General features: G+C 45.1%; 1 protein-coding gene across 1 annotated transcript in view; it reads left to right on the top strand.

The window, feature by feature from the left end:
- Positions 1–22,266, top strand: part of CDRT1 (CMT1A duplicated region transcript 1) — a 31,580-nt gene extending 9,314 nt beyond the window's left edge. Inside the window, exons 7-14 of the mRNA XM_019542740.1 lie at positions 3,228–3,431; positions 4,455–4,576; positions 9,981–10,129; positions 11,036–11,178; positions 17,065–17,223; positions 18,441–18,727; positions 19,592–19,699; positions 21,031–22,266. Of these exons, the coding sequence (XP_019398285.1) occupies positions 3,228–3,431; positions 4,455–4,576; positions 9,981–10,129; positions 11,036–11,178; positions 17,065–17,223; positions 18,441–18,727; positions 19,592–19,699; positions 21,031–21,902 (2,044 nt within the window). The 3' untranslated portion in view covers positions 21,903–22,266. The remainder of the gene's footprint in view (positions 1–3,227; positions 3,432–4,454; positions 4,577–9,980; positions 10,130–11,035; positions 11,179–17,064; positions 17,224–18,440; positions 18,728–19,591; positions 19,700–21,030) is intronic.
- Positions 22,267–25,524: the final 3,258 nt, after the last annotated feature.

Genomic DNA, 25,524 nt, shown 5'->3' with positions numbered 1-25,524 from the left:
TAAACCTTTTGGACCAAATAGCAGCTATACAAAGCTAGCAGTGTCATCTTACAATTCCCCCAGGGTTCTCTTGCACCTCTTCAGGCTTATTTTCTACCAGTGGGAAGCACAGTTTGCACCCATACTACAATATTTCTAATTGTGGGCTACAGTTGTTTTGCAGAACTAGGTCCTGCTAAAAAAGGACATAGCCTTCAATATACCTCTTTTATCACACTCTAAGCTCACTTTGAAATGCTATTTGTTAACTAGTTTTCAAAAATACCTTCAGCTTTGAGACAGTATTGCCTAGTAAGTCTGGGTACACGACTAGGGACAAAGAACTCCTGTTTTTGTTTTTGAACTCTGGTGAGAGTCCCTCAAAAGTGAGTCACTTCAACTTTTCCCACCTAGAAAACGAAAGTAACACTTGGCAGGAGTGCTTACTTAATGTTTGTGAAGTGCTTTGCCAAATTCTAGCCTGCCTCAAAGTTATTTTCACATATACAACATGGATGCGACATGTAAAACACCATTAAAAAGGATTAGTGGTGTGTTATATCCTCTGTGCACCATGCACTTTGTATGCTGCCACATGCAAGCTATGAAGCAGAGGAGAACCAGGCCCACTAAGCACTGACCAATATTCATTTTTCTTATACACATTTATTTTTATGGGGTTATATGTTGCAGTTATTCACTATAAGCTTTAATGGAACTAGTGTAGTATTCCACTGAATAAAGTTGGGGCACCACTGATGTAATGTGATCAAAGGTAGCAATGCCTAGGCTTTACATCAATGCATTCTGCCCCACATCACATTTGCGTTGTTTCCCCCCATGAACAACTGTGAACCTAACTAGGCCTTCTGTAGAGATATGCCAGCCAAGTTTATCCTACAGCAACCTAGGATTTCCCAGCTGATGCTAGCTTTGGACACAGGTACATTTGGAGCTAGTTCAAAAGGGAGGCTGCTGATGAAGAGCCTACAGCAACAGTTACGCCAATGTGGACAAGCTGGGAGCTATACAAATGTGGCAAAATTACCCCAACTGGGTATGGACACACATACATTTGGAGGTATTTCAAATGAGGAGGAAGGACTCTTGCTCCAAAACCATGCAACTTCCCTTTCATTCTAACACTGACAAGCAAGGAACAATAATGATGTTGCAAAATAGTTTTAACATTGCTTCATCTATGTTTAAAGTTGGAGCAACTTTGCTACATTTGTACTGTATAGCTCTTAGCTTGTCTACATGTAACTTAAAATGTAATAACTTCCGTACTGATCAGAGACCCCCTTTTGAAACTGCTTTAAAAGTATGTGTGCCTGTACACTTCGCTGTCCATCCTGACTGCTTAGAACAAGAAGGCAGAACCTTTTGCTTCAATAGCCATGCCCCACCACTTGAACTAAGGGAATCTGTGAGGGATTTTTGCTTTTTGTGGGTGCACAGCAGCTTGACAAGGGGAAAGCCCTGAGCCAGTTTGGTCTGTTCCAGTATATGGGTATGAAGCTATGTCTGAGTAACACATATATATATGTGAAACTGCAGGGTGCTTGTGTGATGCTGTTTCAGCATGTGGGACTGTTTCAGCAGTGTACAAGGGAAATATGAGGAAACCTTGCATATTTTCATATCTTGTGAGGACTGATGTGTAAAAACCACATCAGGGGATGAAGGCTCTTTTGTTATTAAGAGCCTGTTATTAAGATCATGAAGGCTCTTTTGTTATTAAAAGTCTGAAGTGAATAACTTTTAGGAATAATGAGGTCAATAGTCTCAAAGGAAACATTAGGAACAGAGAATGTAAGCCTGAAAGGGTCATCAATATTGGGAAAGGGAGATTCTTATGGGACAGGACAATATTGCACTGATTAAATGTGTAGGTAGACTTAGGTGTCTAAGTGTGATTCTAATCCACCCTGCTTGAGTACTTGAAAAACTCAGTGCAGAAAGTGGGCAGGGCCTCTTCTTCCTCCCTGCTTCTCTGTGACTCAGTCTTAAGGTGCAGATCTACTCTGCCTTCTACTGGACATCAGACTAACATGGTTAACTACCATCTCTCAGTCTTAAGGGTTAGATGATGGCAGATTCTAAAAGTAAATGAATTAATGTTTTTTTTTTTTAGGGACTTGAACAGGATGGAAGGCACTTAGCTACCAAAGTCCACTTAAGTGTGTAGGGGGTAGGGGGGAGTCTACCTTCAGCACCTGATGCCCTTTGAGGCTGGGAATTGCCTGTCCATGCTCTCCAATCTCTCTCATCTCCTGTCTCCCACCTGCCATGCCTTGATCTTAACATGTTTACCAGGGGAGGCTGCCTCCAGAGGGCAGAGTAACCTCTTCCTTGGTGCCTTCTTTCTTTGCCCGGTCCATGAAGCTCTTCCATTCCCCAAGCACTACATGTTGTACTTCTCCTTTTAAGACAGCCCAAGGGCTTCTCCACTTCCTTGCATAACTGGGGTTGTATGGAACCCAAATATGGACCCCTGGCCCTAATCATACCTTAGGAGCTATACTTGTGGCTTCTATCCACCCCCATAGCCCCCCTTTTTCCTTGCAAATATTAGTCAGTCATCATTTGGAGGAGGCACGCTGGCCCCAAACTAACACTTGGCCCCTCAGGCTTCAAACCCCTTAACTGAGCTGCAGCCTTCCTGGCTTTTCTTTGGCTGATCCCCACAGCCCAGGTTTGCAGGGTACCTCTTAGTTCCTGGCAGCCAGCTCTGTCATCAGCTCCTCAGCCTGTAGTCAGGCTGCAAACTCCAGCTCAGAGACCAGGCTTATATACAGCCAAGTCCATCCCCTTCCAGTCACCTGACTGCTGCCTTTGAAGGTGGGCCTAGGGGTTTCTGCTCAGCCTAATTCCCTTGACCTGTGGTCCTCCTTAGCTTCTTAGCTGTCCCAGGCTTCAAGGTTTGGGTTTCAGTTGCTGGCTGCTGCAGAGTTCTGCCCCGGTGGGCCCTGAAGGTCTTATTCCCCTGGGGACCCCACTCTTTCTTCCTGCTCCCCCTCCCAATGGAGTTAACAGGGGTAGGGTTCTCTGTTATAGATACAGGCCTAATGTATGGACTAGAATCTGGCTTTTGGTATCTTGAGAAGGTTTCACACGGAGCAGAGATGCTGTGGCAATGACCACAATAAAATGCTTGGCAAAAACAGCTTACTTCACTGTCTTGTTTAGCAGTGGCTTCCACACCTCTGGCTAAAGCTCTTTTAAATCTCTGCTTGCTTACCCAGGTCAGATCCAAATAGGGTAATCCACTACAGTGGTGGGAACTTGCTGGCCATTGGCTCTGCAGACCGGAAAGTGAAGTTCCTTGATATAGTGCAAATGAAGGAAGTGCCACCCGTGATCTCTGGCCATGCTGGAAGCATCAAGGCACTGTTCCTCAATGAGAAGAAAGGGTTCATTCTGAGTGCTAGCTTTGACCTCAGCATCAGGTGAGCAGTACTGGTACTAAGGTGCAGGGAGATGAATTAGGGAAGCCAGTTTGAAAATGTCTATTGAAGTGAAATTCTAACAACCCCCTCTTCCAAAATAAAAGAACTTTTCCCCATCTGTTTTTTTCCCCCTGTTTTTACTGATTATAGTAATGAGAGTGAGAAAATACATCATAAATATCCAAGTGTATCCCCAGTTTGTATAGGACATTTCTTTTTGTGATTATCTGCTTCATCCAATACTGGATAGTACAGTAAGAAAATATCTTCCAAAAAAAAGCTGTTGCCAAGATATTCTGCAATGTAAGCAACAAAATGAATTTTTGATGAGTATCTGGAGTAAGTTTTAGTCTTATTGAAGTCCATGTTAAAACTGCCATTGCATGCACTGTGGTAGGACCAGGATTTCCCTTTTGTCTCTATATAGACTTATACCAATTAATCACCATGGTATCTGACCACTTTTCCATATACTAGGAGCAAAGGGAGAGACAGCTAGGCCTTGAGAAGGTAATATATAGGTGCTTAATTGCAAGTACCACACATTAAAGTTGAGAGTGATTTATTTTGTCCTCTCTATCAGTAAATACCGCAATTCTAATCACCTGTAACAAGTAAAATGCCAGGTTGGAAGGTTTTCACAGGTCTGAGTTGACAAGGCAGGAAAGGAGAAGAGCTTACACCAGTGAAAACTATATCCCCTTCCTTACCCCCACCCCCGCCTTTTTGTCACTAAGGGGTGCTACCTGTGCTATCTTGGCAGCTGAAAATAGGAAATAGGACTACCAGGCAGGTAGAAAGTGAATCCTGATGCATGTTTCTAAGGCTGCATTGGCGCCTGCAGAGCAAGATATATGATCAGATATCTCAATAGTTGGGTCTGATTCTACTGTCTCTTTACCCCACTGTTAATCCAGTGGATCTGAAGTTACCCTGGATTTGTACCAGCCTGTGTGAGAACAAATTAGTCAGTAGTGCCTAATTAACCACAGGATTCTCTCCCTCTTGGTCCTTACTCTGCAGATGCTGGAATATATACACTGGGGTTTGTGTAAGAATCTTTAATGGTCATACAGGGACTATCACCTGCCTGGATTTGTATAAAAATAAGTTTGTGTCTGGATCAAAAGACTGTACAATCAAAGGTGAGTGAGCAGCACCTAAAATAACTCCCATGGGACCCCTTCAGCCAGATTTGCTTACCCTGGGATGAATGTAGCCCAACATGAGTATTTATGCCCTGTACAATGTATGAACCTACAAATGAGCATGTAAGCCATCATATAGATGTTAGGTTCTCACAACACAGCTTACATTGGTCTGTAAGCAATGGATACATGAAAGGATCTGTGATCCCCTCACTGCATGAACTCTCATTAGCACTGATTTCATGAAATTTGAATGGTTTTATGATTATGTCTCTGGACTGAGACAGGCAGGCTGGGATTAGTTCTCAGCTCTAACACAAAGTTTCTCAGATTCTTATCTGTAAAATGAAGATGACAACAATACTTTCTTTTTCCGGTCATGGACAAGATGCACATTTGTAATGCTATGAAAATGTAGTGTAAATGGACTGACAGATGTTACAGTAACCAAGCATTTGGAGCACTAAAAAGCAGAGTAGGTACATGCACTGGTGATGCTACACAGCAGAGTTCAGTGTTCAGACACCCCTTGCAGAAGCCCATTTTCCATATGTTCCTGAGAACTGATGAGCAGAGAGGAAACCCAACTGGCTGGCTGCCTCCCCAAGGATCATCCCCTTCCCTGCTTTATGCTGAGAGTACAGAGCCTCTGTGAACCTGGTCAGCTTCCTTTCCAGAAAGCCGATCGATTATGCTCTAAGTCTGGAATGAAGCCTTCCTACTTGCTCACTCCATGGCCCTCGCTTGATGAGCACCATGACATCATGTTCCTACTGCACTGCTCCAGATGGAGAGTCAAAGCCCATCACTGCTTGCTCATCCTGCTTTTTCAGCTCATGTGGGAGCTGGTGTTCATCAGCATGCAAGTACATAGTGACATGACCAAAGCCCTGGGAAGGCAAGTCCTCAAGCATTGTTCCTTGGTTCTGTCTGCCATCACATACATGGCCAACAAAGACAATTCCAAACAGCACACCATTGAGGCTGGGCCACTGTAAGATCACTTCAAAAATGTGCACTGACACTTCTGGGCAAGAGACACAAACGCTAACTGATGGGAGAGAACCATCCTGGGGCTTAGGATGATGAGCAGTGGTGCCAGAGCTTCCAAATGTGCCAGACCACCTTCATAGAGATCTGTGCCAAGCTGTCCCCCACCACGGAGCAGCAAAACATCAGCATAAGTGTACTGTTTGCTGTGGAGAAGTATGTGACCATCACCACCTGGGAGTTCATAAACTCAACAGACCTGCAGTCTGTTGCCAACTAGTTCAGCATGGACAAGTCCACGGTAGGACTGGCTGTGTGGGAGGTACACTGGGAAATCCATCAGGGCCAGGCATCACAGATCATCCACTTCACCAACCCACAGGAGTTTGTCACCATATTTAACCGAAGGGAGGATCCCAACTGCATTGTGGCCATTGATGAGACCCACATCACCATCCTGTGCCCCCCTCTCTCCACTACAGCTCTGAGTACATCGACTGCAAGGGCTTCTCCGCTGGGCTGCAGCACATAATCAGTCACTTGTGACAGTTCATATACATCAGTGATAGCTGATGGGCAAGGTCCACAATGCTAGGGTGTTCTGCAGTTCTGGTCTCCTTGCCCTGATGAAGTGGGAGAGTTTGCCCACAGAGTTCCCAGTATTCAGGTAGGGGAATGACCATCCTCTCTATAGTAATTGGTAATTTGGCGTACCTGATCCTCCCCATGTATGAAGTCATATGCAGGATGGCTGGATGCAAGGAAGAAACTCTTCAGCTCCTTGCTGAAGCTGCTGCTACATGACTGTGGAGTGCACCTTTGGATACTTCAAGGCACACTGGAGGGCACTGGGGGTATGCATGGATATTCCCAAGCACTATCTACCTGACTTTGTCATCTTTATCTGTGTCCTTCATATTAACTGCAAGGCCAAAGAGGAACCCTACCACAATGCCTGGACAGAGGAGGCAAGGTTCCTCAAAGGCCACTACAGTGTACTAGTGCCTGAGTGCCCAGGCACAACCAACAGGGTGCTCTTGTGAGGGAAGCCCTGGCAAATGACTTCCTGGGACCCTGAGATGTGGGGCAGGAGGGAGTCATGGGCAAGTAGGAAGGAAAGAAGTCTCAGGACAAAGTTTTTGTTTGTAAATTTAATTAAACATATTTATTAAACAATGCATACAGTTAGCAGACTCTGTGTTTCTCTGTGAACTTGCCTGATGTTTGCAACAAACAGGGGCTGGGGTGGTATCAGGCAAGGGATCCAGGAAGTTTTGGGACATGATTTTATTCTTTGTAAACATGACCCCAAACTTTTGTCAAATAGTGCAAACAGACAATGGACTCTCCATTTCCCTATCTAAATTTTATTAAAATGCTCAATGATTTGTGTGGGGAGGAAGGGATAGCAGGAAACTTTGGATGGCCATGAATCTGGGGGTGATTGGAGTGATGGGCTGGGGCACCTCAGAAAATCATAGCACCCATGGCCCTCAGAACATGCTTACAGGGTACCTGAGGGAGGTGGGGATCCTTTGGCATGGTGTGCTGTGGCAGTATGCCCCCAGTGTTCATCCAGTGGGTTGAACGTACTGGAGACAACAGACCCTAATGCTTCCCCGCTCATTAACTTCATCTGAACCTCAAAGATGTGGAGAGGTGCTATATGCCCCAACTCCCAACTCCGAAGGTGAGAACATGGCACTGAAGCCCAGCTGGGGATAAGGACTTTGCTTGCCACTATGTGAAAGGAAGGGGAAGTATGATTGTATGAAACTCTTCAGCAAAGGTGTCCTGAGGAGCTTTCAGGTTCAGTTGAACTGCTGCCTAAACTATCAGCTTTGGTGGGGGGTCTTCAACTGCTCTTGTCAAATCCAGTAGCTGGGGGTCCCAACACAGCCCAATTCATCCTGGGTGGCTGGCCTGGCCATACTTGGCCTTTGGTGGCCAGACTGGTCTAACTCAGACTGATTAAACCCTTGGTGGTGAGGTGGCACCCAGTCAACTCTTTGGAGGTTGGGTCTGATTAACCCTTTGGTGGCTGGGTCATCACCATCTCTCAATTAAGCCCTCATGACTGTGTCAGGCTGGATCTGCAGCCATGTTCTTGTCCTGTTTAATTCCTCTCTTCACAAGGTTAGCACAGCAGCCCTCTCTCTGAGCTCTCCATGCTTTTGCAGCTGCAGTTCTCTTCTTGAAGGAAGACAAGAGGGCTGCCAGCATCTCCTCCTTGATATTTCCTGTTTTCCATGCTGGGTTATTTGCTGGGCCACAGTTCTCCATTTGGGAAGCCACCAGTTCTGAAGCCCACCAACCCACCAGTTGCAAAAGTCATGGCTGAAGACAGAGCAAAGCAACAAATATTCTTTGCTATGTATCACAGTCCTCTGATAAGATGAAGAACAGCCCTGCAAGTGTTGCACACCTACTCCATGGGCCATCTCATTGCACAAGCAGGCACTCGAGGTGGTAAATTCATGATTCCCTCTGCTCACTGTCTGGACTGGGTCCCAGGTTCTTTCCCTGTTAACTCTTCTTCCTTATTATTCCTTGGGTCTGTCACAGCTGGGTCCTTGGGTTCCTGAGCAGCACACTTTGCAAGTTGCTGGGGTGGTGGTGGTGGGGAAATGATTTTTCCCCTGGACATGTATTGACTGGCATGTATCAGTTCTGGCCCAGTATGTCTTGCTAGGGCGTATGGAGGGTTGTGTGGTGTGGGAGCTGCCATCTCGCTACACAACAGGGAATCCCCAGAACGTGTGCTTTGGTATTGCAGGGCTACAGAATTCTCCCTAATATGCCTGCCTGATGTGTCCTCCCAGATTATTTGAAATCATAGAAGGGGATAGCAAGCTATGATGGGTCCATGGAGAAAACATGAGGTCCAAGTTCACAAGCTGATTAAGAGTGCATATCAGCTCCTCATTCTGCCTGATTTACAAGCAATCAAAGTAACCATCAATGTGGCACATGCCTAGGAAGCAGTCATCCTTCCGCCCTGGGGAGAGATGCTGCTCTACAGATGCTATGACCTACTAGCTGAATGTATGCTTTACAACTCATCCTGTAGAGCCAGAGAATGCCATGACTTTGCCTTCCTGCACCCCCATGCTGTGTTACTTAGGGGACAGCACAACGTTCCCAACTCAGCTTGTGCTTGAACTGGACAGTCCCTTCAAATTGTGCCATCCCGGATGGGTGAAAGCCACATCTCCAGAGGAGAAGTGGAGCTAACCCTGCAAGAGGACTGTAATTCTCCAAGAAGGGGAAACGAGAAAATTGAATGCTTTTCTGGCCACTTTCTCTCCTTTCCCAACTTCTTGTCAGCCCGGGGCAGCTTATGAAAGTTGGCCTGGGACTCAATTACATCTCTGGAACCAGACTGTGATTCAGTATTTCATCTGCGTCCCTCCCAGTCCCTCAACACTGATGGACACCAGGGATTTGGGACTGTGACAGGCAGCTGTCTCGTGGCTAGATCAGACGGTACTCTCCGGAGACCTACCAGCTTGGACTTGCTTCCTTCTAACATCACTTCTCCCCCACATTGCCTCTTAGCACTGTTTCTTACTGCTACAAGCAGTGATATACATAGAGGAGAAGGAGGTGTAAAACACGGAGGCAGGGGTTTTCCTGCACTGGTACTGAGGGACTGCTGAGTTGCTTCCCCCACAACCCATCGGCCATTTCCTCCAGCCCTCTGCTGCTAATCTGCCTAAATAAAAGACATTCATCTTTGATAACCAATTGTTCACTGTGCTGTCAATGTTGTCAAAGGTTTCCCACAGTTCTGTGAGAAATAAAATGTTTTGAAAAGGAGCCGCTCAGAGGCATCACCACCCAGCAAGTGTGTGTGTGTATGTGTGTGTGTGTTGAGGGAAGAAACATCTTTGTGATGCTTTCTTTTTGCTGTTGGGCCTCACTTGGGAATGGGGCATGGGTACCCATCAGCATAGAATCACTCCCTTGCTGTTTCCCCTGACCTTTTCTTTCTTCCCAGCTTACTGGACTTTCTGGGTGGCAAGCCCAATGCCTGTAGAAAGTACTCTTCCAATCATTAAGTTATATCTGCTATGTCCCAGGAGAGACTGCCGCTCCTAACTGGAAAGACTGAAAAAAGGGGGGGTGTGTTGGGGGTGGGAGACCTATAGTGAGAGGTGGGAGATGGGGTGGGGTATCTGAGACCTCTGTCTTTCTGTTTAAATTGGAAGCTCTTCCAGGCAGGGATTGTCTTCACAGTGTACTTGGCACCAAAGGTTTCCAAGCTCAGATGGGATCTCCAGGTGCAAATGTGCTTTAAGTAGTAATATTTATTCACATTTTACAAAGTGAGGCAGATGCATACAATATGGAATTTAGCATTCTGATAAGAGTATTACTTACTTAAGATTTTCCTTTCCATTCCTAACAGTGTGGGATTTAGACACAGGGCGATGCATCAAGACTCTGAAACACAAAGATGCGATTTGGACGGCCAAAATCAACAGCACCCACATAGTTAGTGGCTGTGAGAGAGGGTTGGTGAAAGTATGGCATGTCGATACATGCACATTGGTCAAAGTAAGTTTCTTTAGCAGCTAGTACTCTGATAAGGTTTTTTAACACCAGCCTATGTGATATGTTCATGGCTTCCTGTTTATGCCAAGGCCATTTTTTTGTTTAAAGAAGGCAGTAGGCAAATTACTTGGGAGCAACTAGGTTTTGTAATCCTTGAATATATTTTAATCCTTGACCAAATTGGAATTCATCGTGATAACTAGTAGGAGTGGTTGGCACTGTGCTCATATCCAGAATTCTAACTGTGTGTTACACTAAAAACTACAATGATTGAACAATTAAAGAACCTATTTGCAAATGATTCATTTAATTAAAAATTGTGCCTTGATGTGGCCTGTTCTTGTCTTCTTAATTATTTGATTTTTGCAGATATTAGTATTTTTGTTTGCATTAATATTCATAAAAAAAGGATTATGTGGCAAGAAGCTTTCAGATCTGGGGTAGAACTTACAATAAAATATGAAAGTTAAAGATTGAAGCCAAAGTCTGATTTCAGTTTTACCAGTACATGTGCAAAATGAGCATTACTCCAGTTCTTTGAGAGGCAGAATCAGTTTTCTTTGGCAGAAAAAGGCAGGCAGAACTGTACATATAGAAGAATTTCAACTATAAATTTACACATGGCTTCTGTAAGGGGCAATTTCCTTTTGTCTTTCCTGAATGAACTGTTTGCTTAACAGGCAAAGGTCTGAGTTCAATTCTCAGCTTCAACAACATGTAAATGTTATACACAATAATTCAGGCTAAGAGATGGATAAGTCTACATTATTTTCTGGCTACCAACCATGATCTTTGTATGTTTTTCTTATAATGACTACTGAATCAAAATGACTATTAATGAGCATATTGTAATCCTTGAATTCTGATACTGTATTACACCAACTAACATTTGGCTCTTTCATATTCCAGACTTTAGAAGGGCACCAAGGCTCAATTAAATGCCTGTCTTTTGATCAGTGGCATCTAGTAACAGGAAGCGCTGATGGATATGCCTTGGGATGGAGCATGGTGGGAAAACATAAAAGTTGCCTAATGGCTTTCAGACACCCAAAGTAGGTATCAGGTACATGTCTGAAACCATAGATAATAATTGTCTGTATCTTTCTCCGATCTGTCACCTGTTTGGGGATAACTCTATAGAACATGCTAATTTACAATCTTAGAGTTCCCCCCTATACACCCGCTTCCTCCGCCCCATGGAAGGTTTCTTTTGTTTCCTTTTCTCCTATGGACACTCACTGGGCACATCTACACAAGCAATTAGCACACAGCAATACACTCCAGCACTGTTCGGTGTGATCTAGTTGGGGATGGTCCTGCTTTGAGGAGGGGTTGGACTAGAAGACCTCCTGAGGCCCCTTACAACCTTAATTTTCTATGATTCGATGATTCTTCTAACATAGTTATGTTGTAGGCAATTCCCTCATATTTTAAAGAAAAAAATTTGAAAGCAACCCTCCCAGAAATTCCAGCATGTGGCCTTATATTGACATTCACATAGTTCATCAGTAAGTACAGACCTGTGCCTTTGAAGCTAACAGAGCAACTTAAAAAAGAGACACCATAGATTGTCTTCACTGGGATTTCAGGGTTTGAAATGTGGAGCATGATAGGGAACAGCGTGGTTGGGATGTGCTGACAGTACAGTGCAGACATGTCCAGAAAAACATGAGCAGCAAGTCCCAGACACTCTTAATTACGACAAAGAATAACACTCAGAACTCATTCCAAAGAAGTCATGCTGTTCTTATCCCAGTGTAGAAACATATGATCTAGTCAGTCAAAGAGATCAGGCACACTACTTGAAAGAATCTTTCCAATGTTTGCATTTACTTTCCAAGACTTTTTAGAAGAAAAGGTGTTACTTAAAATGCCCACTGGCAAAGCTAATAACCATGAGGTTATCTTAAATATACTAGATACTTTGAGTGACTGCTTTTTTTCATTTCTTGATCATACATATAACAAATTTCATAATTTTGGCTATGTGGAATTTGCTATCCAGCTTTTTTAAGCACCTTGAATAGCTCCCTCATTTATCTTCTGGCAGAAATGGATCATCACCCATCACCCAAAAAGAAAGAGCCTTATTACCATATTTTCATACACACAACACACACCTTTTCCCACCACTTCCCATAGTTATCCCCCTAAAATTGGGGGTGTGTTATAAGCAGGGAAACCTTTTTCTTTGCTGGAAAAGGAGCACTCCTGGAGACATGATATGCCATGCAGCTGTCAAGATGATTATCATTTGTGTCTACTCAGCCAGCTGAAGGGGCAGAGTTTTGTGTTAACCTTCCCACAGCCATAGCTATTAGCTGAATACTGTAGCCTGTGCCTGGAGCAGCAAGAAAGCACTTAATATTACCTTGATGAGGCTCGTGATGTGGAAACAACACTTTATTTATAGAAGTGTATAGAAATAACTATTTACAGTCAAACATTAACAGTCTTGCTACTGCCCTTTGCAAAGGTCTGGAGCCTAACTTCATGTGACAGAGTAAATCCTTCTGGAAAAGAGGGCATTTTTACGCATATTCTGGCATGTGGTGCCAGGCACTTTAATTAGTGATCCACCCTAATTAAAGCGCCTATGTGTCACGTGTGTCAGAGTCCCTGAACTGAAAAAAGGCAGTAGGGCACTGTGTTTTCATAGGTTTCATAGACTTTCATAGACATTAGGGCTGGAAGAGACCTTGGAAGATCATCAAGTCCAGCCCCTTGCCGCAGGGACAGGAAGTCAGCTGGGGTCACAGGATCCCAGCAAGATAAATCAAATTTCTCTTGAAGGCATTCAAAGTAGGTGGTTGAACCACCTCTGATGGCAGACTGTTCCAGACCTTGGGGGCTTGGACAGTAAAGAAATTCTTCCTTATGTCCAGCCTGAAATGGTCTTGGAGGAGTTTATGACTGTTTGACCTTGTCATCCCTTGGGGCGCTCTGGTGAACAAATGTTGCCCCAGATCCTTGTGAACACCCCTTATAAACTTATAGGTGGCCACCAGATCACCCCTGAGCCTGTGCTTTTCCAGGCTGAAGAACCCCCTGGCTCTCAGCCTGTTGTCATAAGGTCAGTTTCCCTGACCTCTGACCATGCGCATGGATCTTCTTTGGACTCTCTCAAGCTTCTCCACATCCTTTTTGAATTGTGGAGCCCAAAACTGGACGCAATACTCCAGCTGCGGCCTCACCAAGGCCGAGTACAACGGGAGAATGACGTCCCGGGATTTGCTTGAGAAGCATCTATGGATGCAGGCCAGTGTTTTGTTCACTTTACTAGCTGCAGCATCACATTGCAGGCTCATGTTCATCTTGTGGTTAGTCATGACTCCCAAGTCCCTTTCATCTGTAGTTCTAATCAGCATAGCACTGCTGAGCCTATAAGGATGCTGCAGGTTTTTCTTCCCAAGGTGGATGGAGCACCTTGTATTTTTCAATGTTAAACACCGTCAGGTTCTCATCCACCCATTTCCTGAGCCTGTCAAGGTCAGCCTGGATTGCCCTCCTGTCCTCAGCTGTGGATGCTTTACCTCAAAGTTTGGTGTCATCGGCAAACTTGGCCAGTCCGCTTCTGATACCAATGTCTACATCGTTAATGAAGATGTTGAACAAAATAGGCCCAAGGACAGAGCCTTGAGGGACCCCACGGGTCACAGTGCACCACGATGATTGACTTCCATCAACCGCCACCCTCTGGGTCCTAAGGTGCAGCCAATTTCCCAGCCAGCGGATCATGGTGGACCCGAGGCCACAGCTGGCCAGTTTCACCAAGAGGTGATCATGGGATACCAGACCGAAGGCTTTTTTAAAGTCAAGATAGATGACATCAATCTCTTCTCCCTGTCCAGGTGATAGGTCACCTGGTCATAAAAGGAAATAAAATTGGTCAAGCAATTCCTACCCGCAACAAACCTGTGCTGGCTATCCCTCAGGATGTTGCCATCGGCCAATCCATTAAGAATGGCCTCTTCAATAGTCTTTTCTAAGACCTTCCCCTGGATAGAGGTCAGGCTGATGCTGATGGGCCTGTAGTTTGCTGGATCCACTTTCCTCCTTTTTTTGAAGCTAGGCACCACATTGGCCTTCTTCCAGTCTTCGGGCACTACACCAGAGTGCCAGGAGCTCTCAAAGATCTGTGCCAGGGGCTGGGCTATGACGCTCGCCAGCTCCTTGAGTACCCTGGGGTGTAGATTGTCAGGGCCGGCTGACTTGAAGGTGGCCAGCCTCTCAAGTTGTTCCTTCACAAGGTCAGCATTTATGGAGGACAGGGGATCTCCCTCACCCGGGCCTCCCTGTCCCATAATGGGCAGGGGCATCCCATGGGACTGGTGAAAGACCGATGCAAAGTACCCATTTAGTAGGTTGGCTTTTTCCTGGGCATTGGCCGTCAGTTGTCCTGTCTGGTTTTAGAATGGGTCCATTGTTGCCCTTGCTTTTCCTCTGGCTCCCCACATATCTAAAAAAGGACTTTTTATTGTCCTTGATACTAGTAGGCAGTTGGAGTTCAGTCGCAGCCTTGGGTTTCCTGGTTTGGTCTCTGCAGGTCTGGACCAGTGCAGCGTATTCCTCCTTGGAGGTGGATCCCATCCTCCATCCTTTGTAGGCCTTTCTTTTTAGATGCAGGAGGTCCACTAGTTCCCTGGAGAGCCAAGGAGGATGCTGTGCCTTTTTGCTGCCTTTCCTCCGAGATGGGATAGCCTTTACTTGTGCATGTAGGATCGCTCCCTTGAGGAGCAACCACTCGTCCTGAACGCCCCTCTCCTTTAGGTTGTGGCCCTTTAGGGCCTCTCTAACACACCTCCTTAGCTTGTCAAAGTCAGCTTTCCTGAAGTTGAGGACTTCTGTATTGCTGGCTGACTTGGCAGCTTTATGGCAGATGGTGAAGGTGATCAGCTCATGGTTGCTGTCACCCAGCTTCCCTTCAATCATTAGGTCGCTGATTAGGTTGTTCCTGGTTACCAGTACCAGGTCAAGCAGCGCTTTACCTCTTGTTGGCCCGTAGACTTCTTGTGTCAGAGCTCATCCACACATGTGGGGAAGATTTGCGACCCCTCGGATTTGGCCAAACATTCTTCACATGAGATGTCTGGGGAGTTGAAGTCTCCCATGACAGCCATGGACTGGGAGTGTGCAGCCTCAGCCAATTCCCTGATGAGCTCCTGGTCAAGCTCTTGATTTTGGGTGGGAGGTCTGTAATAGACTCCAACCATTGTGTCCCCTGTGCCATGTTCCCTACGGATTTTAACCCAGAGGGCCTCCAGTCATCCACACTGGCTGCTAATATCAGCTTGCAGGGATGTATAGCTTTCCTTGACATAGAGAGCTACACCCCCACCACTTTTGTCCACTCAGTCCCTCCTGTACAGGGTATAGCCATCTATATCTGTGGCCCAGTCATGGATAGAGTCACACCAGGTCTCCATTATCCCGATGACAGTGTAATTAGTTGTGTTAAGAAGGAGGACAAGTTCCTCCTGTTTATTCCCCAAGCTCCTGGCATTTGTGTACAGGCAGGCAAGTGTCCCTGTAAGGGCCCTTGCCTTGCCCACCGCTTGTTCCAGGGCTGGGGCAGGAGTGGGCTCCCTTAAGTGCCTTGACCTGCTGGCTTTGCAAGGGTTGCTCCATGGGCCAGCAGTGGCAGCAGTCCCCCCATTACACAGCAGGCTCCGTTTAAAGCCCCGTGGAGCAGGTCAGCCAGTCTGGCTGAGAAAAGCCTCCTCCCCAGTGGAGAGAGGTGGAGGCCATCTCTTCCCAGCAGCTCGCTGCCTCTCTCTCCAAACAGCGGGCTGTGGTCACGGAAGCCAAAGCCTTCCCTATGACACCAGCGCTGCAGTCTTTAGTTCACTACCTCAATCCTCCTCTCCCTCCTCCACTCATAGTCAGAGAGTGGGAGGATTGAAGAAAACACCACCTGTGGCCCTAAACCCTTTAGCCCCACTCTCAAATCCCTGTAGTGCTTCATGACCTGGCTGGGAGTGCTCCGAGCTGTGTCATTTGTGCCCACAGGGATATGGAGCATAGGGTAGCGGTCACTGGGCTGGAGGAGTCCAGGGATCTTTTCCTCAATGTCTTGGATTTGGGCTCCTGGGAAGCAACAGACTTCCCGGGCTAAGGGGCAGGGCAGCAGATTGCCCCCCTCAGTACCCTCTGGATGAAGCCTCTTATGACAAACACTTTGTGTTTTGTCTTAGGGAGAGCGGGGGTGGTAGCTATGGTTGAGCCTGTGCTGTCTACTGGAGCTGGCAGCTTGGCAGGTTCTACTGGGGCTGCAAGAGATTCATACCTGTTGCAGAGCTCCAGCGGGGCGGGGAACTTGGTGCGGCGGGCCTTGGGGCCCTTGGGCTGGACAGCATGGGAGGCCTTCAAGTCCTCCCCTGTCTTAGAAGGTGACCGTGGTTGACCCTCCGCCTCCCGGGGGAGAAGGGCCTGGCAGTAGGAATCTACCTCCTGCTTGCCATCCCTGATGGCACGCAGTCTCTGGACTGTGGCCTGGAGCTCCTCTATCTGGTACCCCAGAGTATCCAAAGTGGAGCAAACCCCGCAAGAGGAGGTGGCCATGCTCCTGGTTCCACAAGCCTGGAAACGTACTAGGCAGCCCCTGGAGCCAAGAGCCAGAGGCTCCATCTGTGTGGAGCCCAGAACCATGGAGCCATAGGAGCCCAGAGTGTTGGCGAGGTGCGGCATTGCACAAGGCAGTCTGCCACACCAGGGAGCTCCTGATGCCATGCTTCCTGGACACTGTGTTTTCACAAGGACTTACTCTGTGTCACAGTCAGCCATGACTCTGGAAAAATCTTTTTCCCCCCCATATTCTGCCTTCCAAAATTATGATGTGTGTTTTATTTGGAGGTGTGTTGTATGCAAGAAAACTCAGTATTTTAGTCTTCTTCTGCAAAAATGAGGAATGTGCTTACACTCTCATGTCTTGCTTTCAGGGATGTGCTGTACCTGGAGTTTCTTTACCTTAGAGTCATCAGTAGCTGTGCAGATGGAAAAATCCGTATATTTAACTTCCTGACTGGTACATGTCTGAAGGTGATGAGGGCCAATAGCAGAGGTGAACCTGGGGTGTCCTTCTACATCATAGAAAATAGGTGGGTGGGGACAGTTGAACTCGAATCTAAACCTGTTAGATTACATCATTGCTCAAGCAATGCTTTTCATAGCACTGTCCCTTTAGTAAGTGTTTTTTAGAGACATCTACTGTTTGATTGAGTATAGTTCATCTCAAACATTTTCTTTTGCATTTAGTGTTGTGCTTGGTGGGCGGGTTAGGTGTTTTTGTGGGGTAGGGTGACTTTTCCAGCCCTTCTGAGAGGGAGTGAAGGCTTGGAGGGAACATCTCCTTTGGAAATGAGGTGGGGTGGTGGAGAAGGATGGCAAGGAGTGGGAAGAGATTCCTTGTACCTGTATATGAGTGGTTGTTGGGAGATGTGGTTGGGATTGGCAAGCGGGTTTAGTTGTATGGGAGTTTGTGTAGGGATGCAATGGGGGGGGGGCAACTGGAGTTCCTGGGTTTTAGGGTGTTGTTTAGGGAATTCTGTTGGTGAGTTTCTTGTTTCTTGTAAGCTATCCTGGGCCTTTTGGCTAGGGAATGATATAAATCTAATTAATTAATTCATTAAATAAATGTATTACATTTATGCTGAAGATTAGGTCTCTATGATAATCCAAACTTCCCCAGATCACTAAATGTTTATATTTAGTGTCTGGATTTGGGCACACCCTGACAATAGACCCAGAATATTATGTTGGAACTGGATCTGGTGTGAATGTCTTCACTGTGCGGATCTGAGGCCACTTTAACTAGCCAGTGCTCTACTGCAAATAAGAAGTAGAAAACACCTATTAGGTCTCATCACATTCTTCCCTGTAGACAACAGCAGCAGTTTTCTACAGTATGTTCCCCCAGTGTTTTCCCCATTTAGTAGTAAATGCCCCTAGTAATTTGGCATCTACCGATTCCTTTGAGAATTATTTCATAGTCTAACAGAATGCACTGAGGGGGAATTTTATTCTAAATTTTACTTTGAAATATGACATTATATGATTCCTAGTAGTACTGTGAACTGAATGAAAGACTCCTGTTGAGTTCAAACAAGTAACATGAATTGGAATTTACCTGGTGAGATTGCAAGGGTTACAACAAACTGACTTTTGCAGTTTTTCTTTCCCCCAAGCTAGCTACTAATTCTTAGTCTGTATCCCAGTCGTTGTAATAGAGTGCACACAAGCAATTTGACACAATTGGAACCTGCTATGTGATTATTACAATCTGAGCTTTTTAACCAGATTCCTCTTCCCTTCCCAGGATGGTGATCAATGCTTTGAGCAATATTCTGCTGTTTAACTTTGAGGAGGTAGAGTGGGATTATACATTACCAGCTGACCGAGAAGCTGAAACTAAAGATAAGAGAAATCATAAAGAAACCCCAGATGAAACACAGCCTAATCAACATGCTCATGCTCAGCGAATGAGGAAGGATGTAGCCACCCAGAGGATATATCATCTTTCTCCACAAAAATATGACAAAGACCAGATACAATTGTCTTACGTGATTCGTCACCAATCGCCAAATGGCTCAGAAACATTTCAAAGTACTGTACATATTTCCTGCTGGGCAGTGTGTTAAAGGGGCAACATACCCCTAAAATGGCATTAATTTAACAAAGAATGAGTTTGAAATAGGTTGAAGCATCCACTGTTTTCATCCAAATCAATCCATGATTCCCCCTTTGGGCAGAATGATGGATGTATAAAAGATGCACTGTAATGCATGTTAATGATGCTGTTTATAATGTGTAAAGCCGAAATGCAAGTGCATACAAATTTTCATACTTCAAATGGTAGCATCCCTGCAGTTTGATGTTTTAGATGGCCTTTTATTCCAATATGCAATGTGTTTGAGCTATATATAGTTAAATACCACAAGTCTGAGAAACTTGTAGCCTTGAGCCTGTTAAACATTTGAACTATTGTGAAGACATTCATGGAAATGATTCCAACTCAGTCCTTCAGTGCAGCTCTATTAAATGTTAACTTCATTACTAGAATGCCATTTAAGCAGTTGCCTCATATGACTGCTTTGCAAGTATGTGTATTGCAAGGGGCAGGGACTGAATCAGATTTTAATCTCAGTTAAAAAGATTGTAAATCCAAAGTATATCCACATAATCAACTAGCAAATCTCTGGATTTATCTCAGTGAGAGTGGAGATCAGAATCTGGTCTGCTGAAGAGTCACTGGCTTATCATTTATTTCAGAATCTTTTCTGTTCCTTTTTTCCCTTGTCAGAAAATGTTGGATATAATGTTGTATATCAGTCCATTAGGGCTTACTAACTTTAGAAGCTGGGAATGAAGGAAATTGGTAAACAATTGATATTGAAGACATTAGTAAATGGAAATTCATTTAACATTCCCTTTAATTCTGTAGGATTAACCTAACCCTCTGTCTTGCAGCGCTTCATCATGAATTAGTGAATACATCCACTCTTCAACAGAGTTCAAAGAAAAGTGTGGCATCATTTTCTATCCAACCAGAACAGGAAAGAAAACTCTCTCGTACAGGTAGAAATCAGTGCCAAAGCAATGCTGCACAAGCTTCATTACAAACACTTAAAATGGAGCTCTATTTTTGGGTTGTCTAATAGCATTTTTTTAGTTATTGGAATTTTTGGCATGCATATGCAGGTAGCCATTCTTTCCCTCTGCACGTAACTCAGTACATGTAGACAACCTATATATGTGCATAAAGGGGCATGTTTATCAGCAAAAAAAAAAATGCTGAGTGCTTCAGGCAGCCGCTTGGGAAGCTGGAGACATGGATCCTAGGTCCCTCTCATCCAGAGAGGGTTTGGAGCTGCAGTACTCTGATTTCCCAGTATAGTGCTCTAATCACCGTGCCATAAGCCAGGCATCGCTCAAACTCTTCTTTGGTGCTCTTTCTGAAGCTGAGTGTCTGCCTCTTTTTTTAATATAATCACTGAAAAAAATGGAAAGAGGGCAGCGCCTGCTTCATTGAGAGCAAGGCTCCAGGCCAGAACCCAGGGTCCCTTCTCTTCCAGGGCAGGAGCCGCTTCACTGAGCCACTTACTCTCAGGCTTGCTCCCCTTGGCCTTACATAATTTCCCTTTCAGGTCTGACGTGGAGTGCCGTGTCCAGAACACTCTGCTGGGAAATCAGAGTGATTCAGGTTCAAATTTCCTCTAGGTGAGTGAATCTGGAAACCAGGTCTCTTACTTTCCAGGTTACTCAGCTACTGGGGCTAAAATATATGCAAGCCCTATTTATCCACTGTCTAAAACCCACTAACCCTGGGTTTTACGTCAACTATGATTCCAGGCCATTGAGGATACTGTGGCTTTACAAGGGACACATATACATGGCCAGTACATAGCTTATTGCACATGCCCAGTTTATACATACAGGCTTATACATCCAAGAATAGAATGGATACCTGTGCATATGGGTCAAAATGCCATGTAGACAATGAAGAAGAAACAGAATCCCACTTTTCAATAACAACAAAAGCCTTGCTAGAGTCTGGTAAGATGTTTCTGGGATAGAAATGACAGTATTACAGTGATGCTTGCATTAGAATACCTAAAATAAATAGCTTGTATGGTAAAGGGTAACATTCACTGGCCTGGGCCTGGGCTATATGAAAAGCCCAGAGGCCTGGGCTATATGAAAAGTCAGGGAACAGAAAGCAGAGCAGTATATTGAGTAAGGGGAAGGGATTGGACTGACACTTGGGGAGGGTGCAGGGCTAATTTGTTGCATGCCTGCTAAAAAGGTTGGCCCCCCTGAAATACATTATCACCAGCACTGGACTCACTGTATACTCACTTCTGTTTCACATTCATATTCAATTGGTAATTTTTTTTTCTTTTTTATAGTTGGAGAATTTACATATGAATCCCTGGTCTGTGTAACTTCACTCGCTGAAGCACAGGCTACTTTCCAGAGTATAAAGAAAAGAGGCCCACATTGTGTCATGTCTCCTGACCGGATACTCCTGACAGTCAGCACCTTGCAGGATACCTATAAGTCACACCAGACCAGGTCCGATATGATGTACAAAGCAAAAATTAGGGATGCCTGGGGATCTCCACTGCATCAGAAGGAACATGCTAAAAAGGTGCTGGCATCCAAAATCCCTAAGCAACAGAAACAAGTTCAGACAATCAAACTTAAACACATGAAATCTGCCAGTGGCTCTCTGACTATGAAGAGAGTTTCCACACCCTTTGAAACTAAAAAGCTACAACTCAACTTGAGAAACTCTTTGCACATGTCTAGTGTGCGCTCCTGCATTCCTGCTCCAACAATTGTACGCTCCAAGTCATGCTGCAACTTGTCAGAAGAGAAAGCACGCACTGGCTCGGGTAAAGCCACTTCTCTACCTGAGGGTGAGGCTCTGGTGACTGGCCACTTAACTAGTACATCTGAATCAATTAAATCGTTGCGTATGATGATTGCACAAGCTAAACCCAAAGTAGGTTCTGTTGGAGCAAAGCCTGTTTTCACACGATTTGAAAACCCTTACCGCATTAACAGTGGATTCAGGCTTTTGACAGTGAAGCAGATGAAAGCATATGAGGAAGCTACAGTAGCTGAGTATAAGGCAAATCAGACAAAAGTTATAGCTGACCAACAAAAAGAATGTAAGAAAGCCTGGGTAAAGAAAATCAAAGGCCTCCCCATAGACTATTTCACCAAGGAAGGAAAAATAGCTGCACCTGAACTTGGGCTTAATGTATATGTCTAAGATCCTTAAAGAACCCTGCTTGACCATTTAGACCAATAAATGCAAATAAATCATTGGAATTTGGGGAATCTTGGGTTTCTCAAATCCTTTGATTCAATTACAGTCACCATTTGAGGATATTCTTCTTGTGACCTTCAGCGTCTGGAGATTATATAAGGAAAAACACTACATGATTCTTTAGGAAATATTATTCACATAATTAAGTATTCCCCACAATGGCCAAAAGCATATTATTTCACTAGGATTTATTATTTTGCTGAGGCTATTGTTACTGCAAACACTGGCATAGTACTACTGTTTGAGTCTCTATTATAGCTGTAGAATGGTTTAATTGCATTTAAATTAATAAAAACATTTCTATTAATATTGGGTTTTGTATAACATTTATTAACAAACCTAAATTTTAATTCTAAGTTACAGAACTGTTTAGTTGTTAGGTTTGTACTTAGACTATTCCTCCCATCCCTTATACATTGGCAAGATTATGCAAGTTACTTTGTTCTCTCAGACCCCAAAATAATTGAATACACTCAGCCCTTGGTTTGTTTTTTTTTACTTACATGTAAGTCATTCAGTTAGGCCCTGATTTAGGAAAGCATGTGTATTCAGCAAAGTTTAAATTTCAGTGCCTTACTGAATCAGGTCTGTTTGACTTTGGATAAATTCTATCATATTTTTTCTCCCCCCTCACAGGGAGATAAATCCTTTAATCCTCATTTTCCTCTAATGAAAGTGAACAGTGCAACACTCTGGAATTTAGTCCCAGTAAAAGAAGTCCGCCATGGTACAAAAAGAAGAAAATGTTAGTATAAAAGTTATAAAAAATACCTTGCCAATGAAAATGTCTAGAGGGAATTCTACAATTATCTAGATAAATATGTTTTACTCACATTGGATCAACGTTCATAGCACATATGTATGTGTATAGTACAAAAGTACTCACAGGTGTATGTATGCATTTGCAAGATCAAGGCCATTTTTTTATGTAATCTGGGTGCACCCAACTATGTGCTTTCCCCTCCAAATAGAAGAGATAGGTAGCTAGGCAGAAGTGCTGTGAAAGTGATCTGTAAAACACTGGCCAGTTCCCTCTATTCCCTATAGAGTCAGGCCAGGACCAGGAATAGTTTAACTATATACAAATTTATTAATGTTTACAGGGAACCTTAGAAAGATAAGCGATTAATATACAACTGATACAGATATTTACAGATTTATAAGACAGTATTGGTAAATATGTGCAACAACATCAGGTAAATATAGCTAGGCAGATAAACACAGGTATCAACAGGTAAGTTCAGGCAAGAACAATAACAACAATTAGATACAGTAAACCTCAACTTGCTTACTTAACCCAGGCCACATTGGAAAATAACAATATATGTATATGTCTATATCTATAGAATGATTTACAAAATGGGAAGTGCAAGTCTTCCCCCTACTCCAGGTACCCACGTGGCTGAGACTATTGGGTGTTCCCCTAGGATGCCAAACCCTGGCACCCTCCTAGGGGGAGGAGGGTCCCAGTACTTCCTCAGTCCCAGATGGGCCCACCTGGTCTCTAATCCCTTGGGACCCCCTTAAGGCTTCCCTGGGGACCCATTCCTTAGGTACTCACACATCTGGGGAGCAGGCTGGGAGGGCTCCCAGAGCTGTGAGTGCCTTGTCAGGGCCACCGAGGGCCCTGCCTTCTGTCTTTTATTGGGGCTCGGGCCACCTTGTACGGGTCCCGACAACCAGGTTTTTCCTTCTGCCTTCCGTTGGGGCTTGGGCTGCCTCGTGCAGGCCCTGAAACCTGGACCACCGGACCTCTGGCACACCCCACTGGTGCCTCCCGGGTGCCCGGCCTCACACTGGGGAGGGGTTGCAAACCTAAGCACCTGGCGCCACTCCCAGGGTTTGGGATGATATGCACCACTGCATGCACTGAGTCCTCAGCCACACATCGAGGGTAGCAGACCTGAGCTGGTGGCTCCATGCACCACCGCATGCACTGGGTGTCCAGGAACTTGAGCTGCCTCCCACAGCTCCCAGGATCTGCCCCACGCACCGCTCTGTGCACTACTGGGGCTGTAGCCAAAGCTGCTTCCTGCTTTGGCCCCTCCAAGGGGTCTTCCAGGGCTCTTCTGGGCTACTGCTTCTACCTGCTAGGCAGCTCTCCCTATCTCTTCCGAGCCCTGCCTCTCTGTCCCTTGATGCATCTCCCGCGTGCCGGGCGCGCAGCCCTTTGATTCGCTCCGGAGGCTCAGCCTCCAAAGGCTTGCCGGACCTGCAGAACACAGGCTCCAATCAGGTCCGGGAGGCTCTTTGCCGCTGCCCTCCATGTGAAGGGCAGGGCTGGCCCCGCCCAGTCCTTACCCGATTGGTGGATGGGCTTCACCAATCAAAAAGAAGATTTTCTGAGCCCATTCGAGCTGGGCTGTGTTGGTAAGTCCACCACATAAACTGGTTTTCCTTTGGGTTGGATCCTAACAGGTGCCAGCCACCCACAAGTGCAACTCAGATCAAAGGATTACAGGTTTTCATATTTGAGGCCATTCAAAGTCTGCATTTTCACTAATACTTTAATTTCTGAATTAGTTAAAGGATTTAAGTGTTTGTTTTAGACATCTTACAAAATATTTTTAAAAGCTTTATGTAATGCACAGAATTCAGATGCATCCCCAGCAGCTTCGCTCATTCATAGACGAGTATAAATTATTAGAAAGCCCCTGAGCCAGTCAGCGCCCAACCCCATCCCACAACAGCCCAGAGCCCATGCGCTCTGTGGCGCCTCCCCATCACCACCAACAGTGTGCAGCCCCAGTCCCGCCCTGCGCCTGCTCTGGACTCACCATGACAGGAAGGGGTCAGCCAGAACCCAGGGAAAAATTAAGTGTCAAATTTAGCAAGATAAAAATCCCTCTGTATTCTTTCAGTGATTTTAAATAGTTTTCTTAAATATGATAACCATTTTTATACATTATAAGACCTCAACAGACCTAATCTCACTCAGATAATGAGGAACAATTGTTAATTTATATTAGGCAAAACAGGGCCATATTCAATTTTCATAGCAGTCATTGTGGGAATGCAAACCTAATTTTGGCAAATGTCATGGAAGAGGTGCTGTGAAACAAGCAGTATTCACTGAAAAACTGCAAAGCATGCTTGCTGCGCACCCACAAGAGTCAACTTAAATCGTATAATCTGCATCAGGGCTGGGCAATTATTTTGGCTACAGGGCCACTTTAAGAGTTTTGGCAAGCTGTCGAGGGCCACAGGGTTAGCCCCCACTTGACAAGTGCCCTGCCCCCTGGTCACCATCTTGGGGCCAGAAGTCCCATTCTCCCCTCTAACCCCTGACCTTTGCCACCAGAAGTCTGTCCCCTCATCCTGGAAGTACTTCATTTGGGAAGGGGGGTTGCCATCTTGCAATGGGAAAAAAACAAATTATATACAAAAATCAAACATCCACAATATCATAATTGAATTTTATTTAAAGAAAATAATTTTGTCCTGATTTGTGTGTGTTTGTGTCATGTATATAGAGGTGCTTGCAGAACAGCTCAAAACAAAGTCTTACTCTTACATATTGCAGGGGTGTGGGTAGGTGTTGGGGGTATGGGAGGGTGGGTAGGGG

The sequence above is a fragment of the Crocodylus porosus genome, unplaced genomic scaffold, assembly GCF_001723895.1.
Source record: "Crocodylus porosus isolate Cpor-Errol unplaced genomic scaffold, CroPor_comp1, whole genome shotgun sequence".
NCBI classification, from domain to species: Eukaryota; Metazoa; Chordata; order Crocodylia; family Crocodylidae; genus Crocodylus; species Crocodylus porosus.
This window is presented reverse-complemented; position numbering and strand designations above follow the sequence as displayed.